This window comes from Diceros bicornis, chromosome 4 (assembly GCF_020826845.1).
Source record: "Diceros bicornis minor isolate mBicDic1 chromosome 4, mDicBic1.mat.cur, whole genome shotgun sequence".
Lineage (NCBI taxonomy): Eukaryota > Metazoa > Chordata > Mammalia > Perissodactyla > Rhinocerotidae > Diceros > Diceros bicornis.
The window spans coordinates 30,971,312-30,983,959 of NC_080743.1; the positions used below are offsets into that span (position 1 = coordinate 30,971,312).

The 12,648-nt window shown below is 39.7% G+C and overlaps 1 protein-coding gene across 9 annotated transcripts in view; it reads left to right on the top strand.

The window, feature by feature from the left end:
• TLCD4 (TLC domain containing 4) overlaps positions 1 to 12,648 on the top strand; it is a 98,168-nt gene that overhangs the window by 42,378 nt on the left and 43,142 nt on the right. For all 9 annotated transcript variants that reach the window (XM_058538583.1, XM_058538586.1, XM_058538587.1 and 6 more), the window contains one exon: positions 10,749 to 10,913. In XM_058538583.1, coding sequence (XP_058394566.1) covers positions 10,759 to 10,913 — 155 coding nt within the window. In that variant the 5' untranslated portion in view covers positions 10,749 to 10,758. The remainder of the gene's footprint in view (positions 1 to 10,748; positions 10,914 to 12,648) is intronic.

Below are 12,648 nucleotides of genomic sequence, written 5' to 3' on the forward strand. Positions count from 1 at the left end.
TAGAGGGATCAGAGAAAGATTCCTAGAAGGCGTTTAACATAGGATGTAAAGAGATAGGGCTATGAGAGATGAAAGGGAAGTCTTGGATTAAAGAGAACCGTGGCAATATAAATTAACTGTCTAAACAGTTCTCCAAGTTGTGGTAGCAAGATGGGGCCGGCCCACAGCCCCTGAGTGTTGACACTTCTTGCTGGGGTGGGTGACTCTTACAGAGCCAGTTTGGGGAACAGTTTAGCCTCCTTCCTGCTCTAACATCCTGTGATTGTTATTACATAGAACTGTGGGAAAAATAAAGGCCCATTAGAGATGTATGAATATTTAACCTTAACTATTTTATTCTTTGTTATCATTAAAACAATTCATAATTCAAAAAAATTGTTTCAACGAGATGTCAATTGCCAGGGTCTGTAACAGGCAGAATTGAACAGTTTCTCTTTAGTTTGAATTCTGTTATATGCTCTTGGAAGAGAAAAGGTTGAAGGAATGGGAAAATATAAAGGATATTCTTATTCAAAGTTTAGGATCTTAACTGACACAGAGGAACCATAGAGAAATCTTGTTTATAGTTGCGAGCAATTTATCATTAAATCTGAAGTAACATCATATATCTGAAAAAAGGAGTGTAACTTAATCATATTAATATTGAGTTCCTTAGCCTTTCCTGAAATTACTCCAAATTTTCTTCCTATTTGCTTCAGTTTAAAAAGCAGTACCATGAATATTGGAGGATGTATAGAAGTTAGATTGACTTTTATGCAGCTGGCTTCCTGTAGACTTTCACACTAATGCTAGTGGCTCTTGAACTTGATGCTCAGAAAGGATAAAGAGGTGGAATGTTTTCTGCATGTAATTCTCTAACGTTTTTTCGTGTAGCTTTCAATGCAGAATTAAAAAAACATCAACAACAATAAAAAATAAAAGCTGTAACTACAGTTAGAGCTTTGTATGCATTTGATTAGATGATTGACAGTTTTTATGTGAATGAAAAGTCAAAAGTGGGTAGTATGATAGTTATTCTTTACTAAGGGGTTTTAATGTCTCTGGTTAATTATTGACATTTCATGAACATTTAGACAGATAATTGCAATGTATCACACATGGAAATGCCAAAAAAAAAACCAGAACAGGGGGGCAGGTATGCCTTTTTTTTTCATAGAATTTTTGTTTGGTTGGTTTGGTAAATATCTCATCTTCTGCAATTGTGTGTTCACTTACAAATGGTTTACTATTTGCAAATAGAGACTTCTTAAACACTTTTACTTGTTACGGCTACTGACATAGTAGATAAATCAATAAATAAGTACTTCTGTAGTTGATAAGAGTATGAAAATACAGTGCAGATTACAATTATATACACACATGAAATCTTTGAACGCATAACGTGTTGTAAGGAGTTTGGGGAAGACAAACCAAATATCATAATGCTATGGTCTGAATGTTTGTGTCCTCCACAAATTCATATGTTGAAATCCTAACCCCCAAAGGTGGTGGTATTAGTAGGTGGGGCCTCTGGGAGGTGATCAGGTCAAAGGGTGGAGCTCTCATGAATGGGATTATTGCTCTTGTAAAAGAAATCCCACAGAGCTCCCTAGCCTCTTCTGCCATGTGAAATCTGCGACCTGGAAGAGGGCCCTCACCCAACCATGCTGGTACCCTGATCTCGGACTTCCAGCCTCCAGAACTGTAGGCAATAAATTTCTGATGTTTATAAGCCACCCAGTCTGAGGTATTTTGTTATAGCAGTGCAAACAGACTAAGACACATACTCAATATCAGCTCATTTATAATGTTGGTACTCTTTGCTTTTGGACATTGGGAGGTAAGAACCCTTTGAAGACAATATGTTTTCATGCTGTAATACTAGACTCATCAGTTTAAAAAATTCTTTTTTCTGGTATTCTGATTATACTGGTACAATGAGGGACCTGTAACTGAAGAGATACTAGCAGAATGGAAAACCCATGTAAGAATATGAATGTTTGCCATTATCATTATTTTATTTAATAGGCATTTATTGAGCACATGCTGTATGGCAGTCACTGTGTTAGGTATGGAGACACAAAGGAGAGGGGGGAAAAATGTTCATGTTTCCCACCCTCATGGGGCTCACATTCCACTGGGGGAAGGAGACATTGCAGCTGTAAAGGAGAGGGATGTGATGTTATGAGAGCAGATAAGGAGGGGAATTGACCTGTTGATGGAGCTCAGAGAAGCTCTCTGAGGAAGTGAGGATTGACCCGAGAGCTGAAAAAGCATGCGAGTTAACGTGGGAGTGGAGGAGCAGGGGTGGGAGTGGGGGAATAGGTTATGCAAAGGCCTTGTAGAGGGAAGGAACATCGCATCTTTAAGGAACAGAAAGAAGCTGGAGTGCAGCAAGTGAGGGCAAGTGCCAGTTGAGGCATGAGAAAGTGGGGTCCTCCTCAGAGCACTGGGAAACCAGTGAAGATTTTAAGTTGAGGGTAGGTGAGGAGGTGACATGATCAGAGCCAGCTTTTAGAGAAAATTTCCCTGGAGTCCTCCAGTCTGTTCTCCACACTAAGAAGACCAGTTTGGAGACAATCCACAAAAGTGATGGTAGTAGCTTAATAAAAATGGGTGTTTTTGGAAGCTATTTAAGAAGTGAAATCCATAGGACTTTGTGGTAGGTTGGATATGGTGGCATAGTAGGAAGGTGCAGAAAGCAAGTTACCAAGGATGACTCCTAGGTTTCTGGCTGTCAAATCTGGAGGTACAGTGATACCTACAGAAGAACCTAGAAGAGGACTAAGTTTAGGGGTGAGGTCATGAGCTTGGTTTGAAGTGCTTTTGTTTTATTTATTTATTTATTTTTATTTTTTTATTTGTTATTTATTTTTTTTGAGGGGAAGACCAGCCCTGAGCTAACATCCAATGCCAATCCTCCTCTTTTTTGCTGAGGAAGATTAGCGCTGGGCTAACATCCATGCCCATCTTCCTCTACTTTATATGGGACGCTGCCACAGCATGGCTTGACAAGCGGTGCATTGGTGCGCCCCCCTACATCCGAACCTGCAAACCCCAGGCCCCCGAAGTGGAGCGCACGCACTTAACCACTGCACCACCGGGCTGGCCCCGAGGTGCCTCTGAAATGCTGTGTAGTACTGACAAGTAGGCATTTGGCTATATGCATCAGAACTCAGAGGAGAGATCTGGGATGGATATTTAAACGAGATTTTTCTGCATGTAAGTAATAACTGAAACCACAGGTATAGGCGATAGCACATAGGAAGCAGGTAGAGAGAAGAGGGTCTGGAGTGAGCCTCAGGGAATTCTGTATTTAGTGGCTGGGCAGAGGAGGAAGTGTGGTGTTATGGAAGCACAAGAAGAAAGTGTTTCAGGGAGAAAATGGTCAGTAGTGTCCCATGTTGCTGAGAGGTCAGGTAACATGAAGGCCACACAGAGAAGTCATTGCTGACCTTAGCAATAGCAATTTCAGAGGAATGAGGAAGGTGGGGACAAGAGTAGAGTGGGCTGAAGAGTGAGAGAAATGAAAAATGACAGTAGGGACAAACCTTTCTAGAAATTTGTCCTTAAAGGAGATGGAGGAGGCGGAGGAGAGAGAGCAAGAAAGAGAAAACTATTCTGGGAAAGAGAGGTAGGAAAAGGCCATAGGAAGAAGAGATGGTGCATCTGTTGATTTTTGTTTTTACTGGAGACTTCAGCCTGTTTAAAAGCCAATAGAAAGATCTAGTTGAGGAGAGAATAAAGGATAACGGGGAGAGAAAGCTTCCCAAGGAGGCCAGAAATGATGGATCCAAAGTGCACAGGTTAGAAAGGTTGTCCTGATGAGAGGACAGGTGGATGAAGATGCAGATAGGTGATATGGTTGATAGTGTGATATTGAGAGTTTTGGTAGGTTGGCTTCTATTTTTTTGTGAAGTTGGATGAGAGTTACCTGTTGAGGGCAATGTGGTAGAAGTGCAGGGCAGTGTTGAGAGCTGTTTGATCCCTCTGTAATTTCATACTCACCAACCTCAATCTCTTCTGGTATATGACTTTTTCCAACAGTGCTCTGATTGTTTAGGGCTCATCTCTGAGTAAATAATTGGGCATATCCAGGGTTGAGATTTGGCCAGCTCTTGGCAGTGAAAGGGAATGTAGGGTATTAGTAAGAGTATTATTGAAACGATGGGCTCTAGGATCTAAGCTGATTGAAGAGGGAAATAAAAAAGAAGAAAGGGCTAATGGATTCGGGAAAGCTGAGAGGTCAATGAACTTAAGAAGGTTGTAAAACTGGGTAACACTTGAAGGAGAGGTCAACAAAGGGAATACTTGAAATGCTATTTTGGAGGCATAAAAATGATGAGGAAGGAGCAATAAAGGTCCGTGGGTGGTTGAGGGGGCGTGGGAGAGGTGCCATTCCAGAGGAGGATAAAAGGACTGAATAGTTAAGGACACCTGGGTCTTCTACATAGATAGGAAGTCACTCAGGATGATGGCAGGGCTTGAGGACATCAGTGGGCCAGGGCCCCAGACTTTGAATGGGAGGAAATGTTCAGGTGGTTGGAATATGATACTAAAGAGGAGAGGGAAAGGATAGTATAACTGAAGAGCAGGACCAAAATACCATGGGTGTTAACAGGGGGTGAGGGAGTGGAGGAGTAAGGCCTAAAGGGGACCCTGAGGATATCCAAGAGGATAGAGGGCCATCTCCTGACTCGGAAGTGTGAGAGACTAGGCAGCCACTACCTGAGAGGGTTGCAGAAGAAGAGGGGTGTCTTGAGAGCACACAGAGGAGAGGTCAAGGATAGAGCACTGTTTTCTAGGTGTGGAGCAGCAGTTCCAGGCAGCCTAGTGGAAGGGCTTGGGAGGTGGAGGGGGTGATGGGCTGGGTAGGTGGCTGGGAAGGAACTTTGGCGCATGGCAGGGACAGTCCCGTGGTAGAGGATAGATTTCTGCAGTGGGGGCTGCCTACATTTTGAGTGTTGAGTAATGTAAACAGAGATGAGTTAGGGGCTTAAGGCCTAGTGGGCAGAGAATAGTCTTGTTTCCCTGGCTGGAGTGATGGGAGAGCCAGAAATTACGTGTCCTGCATACTGATGGAGATGGATGATAGTGGAAGCAGAAACTTGCTGAATGTGCACCATATGCCAATTACCGTTCTAAGTGCCCAACAAACATTATGTGATTTATTCCCCGTGACAACCGTGTCAGGTTACTACTGTTATTTCCATTTTACAGATGAGGAAACTGAGATTCAGTTAAGGCACGTTAAGTATTTGTCCCAGATCACACAGCTAGCAAGTGGTGGAACTGAGATTCAAACTCAAGTCTGCGACCAAGCCTGTGTATTTCCCACCATGTTATATGTACTTAATATTTTCTTACATGGGCAATTTTGATTTTTTTAAACATAAATGATAGAATGTTGAGAATCTAGTGTAGTATTTAATACAAAATTTTCTTTTTAGATACCAAAATTAAGTTCAGTCCTAGAAGCCCAGAATCTTACTTTGAGAGTCCTCTGACAGTCAGACGAGCGCCCACCCTCTCTGCGGACCAACCTTTCCAGCTGTCCGTGTACTGCTTCTGTGATGGATGCTTGGACACTTCTAAACTGCTAGAAGGTTCTTCCTTAAATTAAGCTGAACTCTTCCCTCTCTGTAATTTTTGCCCATTTGTGCCATTTTGAGTAATGCAGAGTAAGTTCCCTCTTTCACTTTTCCGTGACAGTTCTTTAGATGTTAGGAGAATGCTTTTGGTTCCTCGCTAAGTAGTCTTGTTCCCAAGCTAGCATTACTCAGCCCTTTAACTCCTCACAGTATGATCTGGTTTTTAAAAATCACCATCTTAATTACACTACTCTCAAGGTGCTTTGGTATGTGATTAATTCAGAGTAAAGTGAGACTGATAAGTGTCTTTGTCCAAAGTTATACTTATGCACTAGCCAATTATAAATGAGCCTAAAGTTTTTTTGTTAATAATATCTTCATTACATTATTATCTCTCATTGGTTTGTGTAATTTAAAATGCTAAGGTTTTCCGTGTGGGTGTGTTAATTATGTGGCTATTATGATAAGTCCTATACTTGGGTATTGCCTTTTAAAATTTTATTCCGGAAGCCGGCCCCGTGGCGGAGCAGTTAAGTGCGTGTGCTCCGCTGCTGGCGGCCCGGGTTCGGATCCTGGTCGTGCACCGATGCACCACTTGTCAGGCTATGCTGTGGCGGTGTCCCACATAAAGTAGAGGAAGATGGGTATGGATGTTAGCCCAGGGCCAGTCTTCCTCAGCAAAAAGAGGAGGATTGGCACAGATGTTAGCTCAGGGCTGATCTTCCTCACACACACACAAAAAATTTATTCCTATTATATTTTATCTTTCTGATTGGAACTCATATTTCAGCTAATGAAGATAATTTTGAAACTTGATTTTGTTAGTCTATTATACTAGCTATCTTTCCCAGCTCTATTTTATATACAAATTGAGTAAACATATAAATGTTTGTAAAAATATTACTGAAACAGACCAAAAAGAGAGAACCTAATGGGATAGCAGAAAATATTTCTCAAGTCTACTTCAGATCATTGATCTACATTGCTGCTTCTAGTTTTTCAACTAGCTCTGGATTTACCTAATTTTGTTATCCAGCCACATTTCCTTGTATTATACATAAGGCTATCATGGGAAACTTTCAGAGCTTTCCTGGAATGAAGTCATCCTTCATTTGATATTCTTCAATCTATCAGGATTTGGCAGTCAGTTAATTGTGGGAGTAAGGGATAAGAAGGAGTCCAGGGTGACTGAGCTGCTCTACATTGGAAGATGGGGAGGTGTTGTGGGTGAGAATGTTATTCTCTGAGATGTGGAACCCTCGAGGAAGGACTAGTTTGAGGTTAAGTTCAGCTGGGGTCATGTAGAGCCTGTGGGGCCTCCAGGATGCCCATACGGAGCCATCCAGAGGGTAGGTGACCATTCAGGACTGATGCGTGAGAGTTGGTGGTGTCTAGTTGCACACAACATAAGCCATGTTGAAGGTGTGGGGCATACACCAAGGCAAAGCCTATGATGTGCAGAGAAATGGTTCTGGGTTGGGGCGGGGGGAGGTAGTAAACACTGTCACATTGAGGGAGTTCATGCCCAATAGCCTTCGTTTTTTGGTGAAATGGGAAGAAACCTCATCTATTGTAAGAGAGGGAGAACTGGAGATTTGAGAGCAGTGAATGTTTGGAATCAAGTGGGAAATAGGAAAGGGAGCTTACTAGAGATGGGAGGAGGAATTCTAAGCCTGTGGGGGACGTTCTGCCCAGCTTCCCCCTTCCCTGCTGCCCTTAAAGATAACATACAAGACCTTTCCTCCTCTTTTTAAGAGTTTCTATTGCTAATCACTACAGCAGTGGTTCTCACCTGGAAGTTGTATCAGAATGTGAAAGAGTGTGGTTGTGTGTATGTATGGAAGTGGCATTGGTAATTCCGACATACTCTCTAAGGAATTCCTTGTATTACAAGGGAATAATGAAAATGGGGAAATGAGAGTAACGGTTGTGTTCCCAGGTGGGTAGTTCCAGACTCAGTTGGTGGAACTGAGTCTTTTGGGCTTGGAGTCTTGATTCACCTTGAATACCTTTGAATATCTCCTCGCTGTCTATGTGTCCCCTCTGCTGGGTATTTATACCCCAGAAAGCAGGGAGTGCCCCTTAGCACCCTGAACTTACCACTTTATGTGGTGATGGTTAGTTTCTTTGCTTCCTTACTGGCCTATCAGCGTGTGTCCTGTTTTGTGTTCTGAGTCCCAGCACAGTGCCTGGCACAAGGTAGACACATGACAGATGTGGGATGAACTGTTGGCTGAAGTGAAGACTGAATCAGCCTGGCTATGCTGTTTCTGGTGGCCCTACCTCTGGGCGTCCTCCTGCTCGAGAAGGACTCTCATAGCTGATGGTTGAGAGGTGTACTTCAAATCTTTACGTGTTTTTCTCTAAGAAACCAGCCTGACTTAAAGTTTATGGAGACCATCTTGGGGGCAAAAAGTACAAACATGATTGTATTCAGGAGGCCTCTAGCAGAGCTTCTTTGGTGTGACAATTCTTGTGAATCAGAACAGGCTAATTATATTGCAAAGTTCTTGTCTAGACACTCCCCTCGTAAATTGCCACAGAAGTATTTCCCACTTCTGTTCTGGCTGCTCCTTTCTAGGTCAGTATCCCAGCCATCTGCCAGCTACTAGCCACATGTAGAGGTGTGTGAACTAGGTCTAATACTTTTCTACTTTTTCTGTGTATTCCTCTACTTAATAATCACCAAACTCTCAAAGACCCTTAATCTGTGTCAGTAATGAGCATGTTTGGTTTTATCCATTTGTACCATTTTCTTGCCTGATTTAGTGAATGAACAGGGGAAGTTGCCTCTTACCAGAAGCCTTGGGTTTCTGGGGGAAATCTGTAAAAAACCCCTAGATTAGTCCTTGGTTTGGCGTGACTGATGAGGTAAGCAGCTGCTTAATAAGAAGCAAAGCTGAAAGTGGAATAATTTAATTAGCTTCTGTCTGCTGAGCCGTTAATGGAAGCCACAACTTGCCTACATGGAGCTCTTTAGTTTGAAATGAAACAAACATTTTTGCAAAGGGAGACTCTCAACATATACCCTGAAGACCCAGTTAACGGAAAGAAGTCTGTTGAAAATAGAAAATATCCAGTATAACAAAGACGTAATGAAAACTAGCTTTTTTAGGAATGAGGAATTTCTTAATGGTGAATTGTTCTAGTGCTTTTTTAATGTATTGGTTGAATTAACAGTTCACAAAATGCATAATGTTTCGTGATACCTACTATGTTTTATAACATAACTTTTAGAAAACATTCATGAAATAAATGCTCATTATATATGTTGAATTTCTTTTTTTTTTTTCTTCTGTGTGTGTGAGGAAGATCAGCCCTGAGCTAACATCCATGCCAATCCTCCTCTTTTTGCTGAGGAAGACTGGCTCTGCACTAACATCTATTGCCAATCCTCCTCCTTTTTCCCCTCAAAGCCCCAGTAGATAGTTGCATGTCCTAGTTGCACGTCCTTCTAGTTGCTGTATGTGGGACGCGGCCTCAGCATGGCCGGAGAAGCGGTGTGTCGGTGCGCACCTGGGATCCGAACCCGGGCCGCCAGTAGCGGAGCGCGCGCACTTAACCGCTAAGCCACGGGGCCGGCCCAGTATATATGTTGAATTTTAACAGAAGTAAATGAGCAACCCATGCCCGTCCTCCAGGACCAGCAGGAAATATGCAAAATCCTCCAAGGCAGACCATCCCCACCTTTAAGATTAGACTCTCCACTCTCTTCTGGTTACTGGTTTCATTTTCTTCATTTATCTGCCCACCAGCTTCCAGATCCCTATTCGCTTTAATCTTAGAAAAACATTTTCCCCTTTGCACGTCATTTAGCAAATTATAATGATGTTTAATTTATGTACAAAACTTACTTTTATGTATAATTTGGTTAATATTAACCCTAGGTTAAAAGACCATAAATTAAATTTTTTAATATCCAATAAACACTTGTTGAATTAAAAAAAAGTAAATAAGCTATAAAGTTAATGGAATCTTACAGAGAAGAATTGTAATATTGATATTTTTACTGAGTGCACATACCAGAAAAAAAGAATGAGAAACGAATTCATTACAGACACATGAATTTTGTCAGAAGGGGCCCTGTGGGAGATTGATTCTTATTATGATATCCTGGTTGGAAGGGAATGAAGTGAGGTTATTGCTAGTGCAGTCAATGGTTTGGCTTTTCTCTAGTGAATTGGCTTCAGTAGGTGATTTTATTTCTTCACATTAGGCAGCTGGAAATATGTATTGATTCATTTCCTTTTCATTTGAGAGTCAGCTTTATCAAAGATGGAGCCATAGAAATGCTGTATTTGCTGGATATGAGCAAATGCTTTAGTGTCTTTTTTGGGTCCGAATGTTCCTAAGATTTTTAGAGCCAAATAAAGTTCAGCTCAATGAGATAGAAAACATACTTTGAATGTGTATATATGCATATAACTATTCTTTCCGCTAACTCTATCCTTAAAACCTGAAGCTCTTTTATAAAACTCTTATATTTTAAAGATAAAATGCCATGGAGGATTTTTGGTCCAAGGATATGTGTGAATATTGCAGAATATTTTTTTAAAGTTAAATACTAGTTTAGGCAGTAACGGTGATATGATTCTTTTCCAAGACGGTATTATTCTTCATAAGATTTTAATTTTGTTTTAAATGTTGTTTGTCCCATTGTACATTTAATTTTTATTACATAATTATTTTTCATTTTGCTATAATGATGTTTTATTATGATTTTTGGCTTAATTGTTTCTTAAAGATTATCAAACTCATTTTATAGATGAGAAAATTCAGGCACAGAGAAGTCAGGTGATTTGTCCTGAGTTTAATTAAAAATAATATTACTAACAGAACACTTTCAGTTATAGTACTTGAAATTCCCTCCTAACATTAAAACTCTAAGACTTAAATTTTGAGTATCATGAGGTTGAATTTGTCTCTGGAAATTTATAATGTTGAGATCTTTAAGATAATAGATTTTTCCCTCTTTTATTTTAAATACAAGTATAAGATACATGACAAATAGCTGGTAAAGGCTTAAAATTCTTATAGTTTCTTTGTAGTCTTACATTTGTGCTAAATTAAAGTAAATTACTAAAAATATAACCACATACTGTTTTAAAATTAAAAAAGTTAATTTAGGTTTATCCTGAGCAATTTAAAGTAATTTATAGTCATCATTTCTCTTAACAGGTGAAGAAATATGGGTACCGACACCAAACTGGTCATCAGCACGGCTTTTACCAGCTTTTTCACCTTTCAGCTTCTTTTCCACTTTATAAGTTATTGGTTTTCAGCAAAAATTTCTTCAGGTTTTAATAGTCTCAGCTTCGAAAAGAGGATTGAATGGAACTCAAGGTAAAGTATATGAAAATGTAATTGATTAAAATGAAAGCTAGTTTTATGAAATAAAGTTATTTAAAATATTTCCAGAAAGTCTTTCATTTAGGGTCTAACAAAATCTAAGGTCAAATTTTTTATTTGACCTTAGGAATAAAAGGAAAGACAAGGAGATAGATCTCATACAAGAAAATTTTAAAAATTCTTATATTGAAAGATGTTAGGAAAAATTTATTTAACTTTTTGGGGAAGTGTGGGAAGGTTAAGTAGACTCCAGCTGACTGTGGAAGAGTAGTGTTTGCATTCTTTTCTGAAATATTCATGATAACAAGCACATATTCTTTGGAAATGATAACGAAGTAAACATTAGCTGGGGCTGTAAGTGGCCTATATATAGTATTGGCTGGCTTAGCCAGACAGAGGGCAGTTAAATGCTACACACCAGAGAACATGGTGTACGGTTAGCACATCTGTCTCTCTCTTTTAATGAACTTTTTATTAGAATTCAGAGCCCTTCAGAATTTATTCTTTCATTATATAATTCTAGAGTAAAAATTGCTTTTCAGGTTTTTTTAAACACAAGTGGAAAACGAATAAGGCATCTAAGGATATAGAAATCTGTGGGAGTTTTAATTAGTTGGTTTGCAGATTTTTTTGTGTGTGCAACTTATTAATCTCTGAGAAGGTTTCAAACACAAAATGACTCTGATGACTGCTTCACTTGCTTTAGAGCATTTCAAGTGCCCAAACATCTCTGTGCATTTGCAAACCTCAGTGAATTGGAGCAGATGTGGGAATATTTTTTGTTGTTGTTATTAGGTTGAAGTTAATGCTAACTATAAAATGAATTCAGCAGTTCTCTAAAATTGCTATAATTATTTTTCATTGAAGTTTTCTTTTAGAGTTAAAGAACTTCTGCCAAAGTCTGAGTATTTATTTGAGAATGGTCCTATTTGACCTGAAATGCCCTATGTTTGAGTCAAATTGTTTTGCAGGCATCCACTTTTATAACTCAGACTGTGAATAAAACTCTAGTTGTTTTCTTCTGCACCTCACACTGATTTGTCTGGTTCATACATGCTACAGCTCTTCTCACCTTAAAAGTAAGAATTATTTCTCCATGTACTCTTGAAAAATAAGAGGTATGGTTGTCTTAAGAATAGCACAAAGATATTGTTCAAATGTGGGATACAAAAGATACTAACCGTTATTTTTTAAAACTCTTTCTAACATGAAGATAGATAGAATAGAGAAGGAAGGGGCTGAAAGAGGGTGTTCATTTTCTGCGACTAAACTTTGAACTATTTTCATTTCCCTTTCACCATGGTTAGGGTAGGTAAAGGCATTTGAATCTTGGAGAGCTGCAAGCCACAGAAATAGGGAGAGTACAGAGAGAGAGAAGCAAAGATGAAAATGAAATGAAACAATGAAATTGAAAAATACTTTGCATTATTCAGTCTATCACTGCCATTCTATGATGCATGGAATCACCATTTGGGAAACTGAGTTCCCATTTGAAAAAGGAGTCTGGGATTATATAAAATGCATTATGCTATTCAAATGGTGTTCTCTCTTTTTCTCTCTCCAATTTACTCCTGTTTCCCACTCCACCTTGGTTCACATGGGACTTAAGCCATGAGGTGGAGAGTGCAAAGAAGGAAAAAAAATCGGCTGTTTTTTGAGTGAAGTACACATATATGTCTTGAAATCCAGTTTCCAGTCCTGAAACAGACAGATCAACACAACGCACATA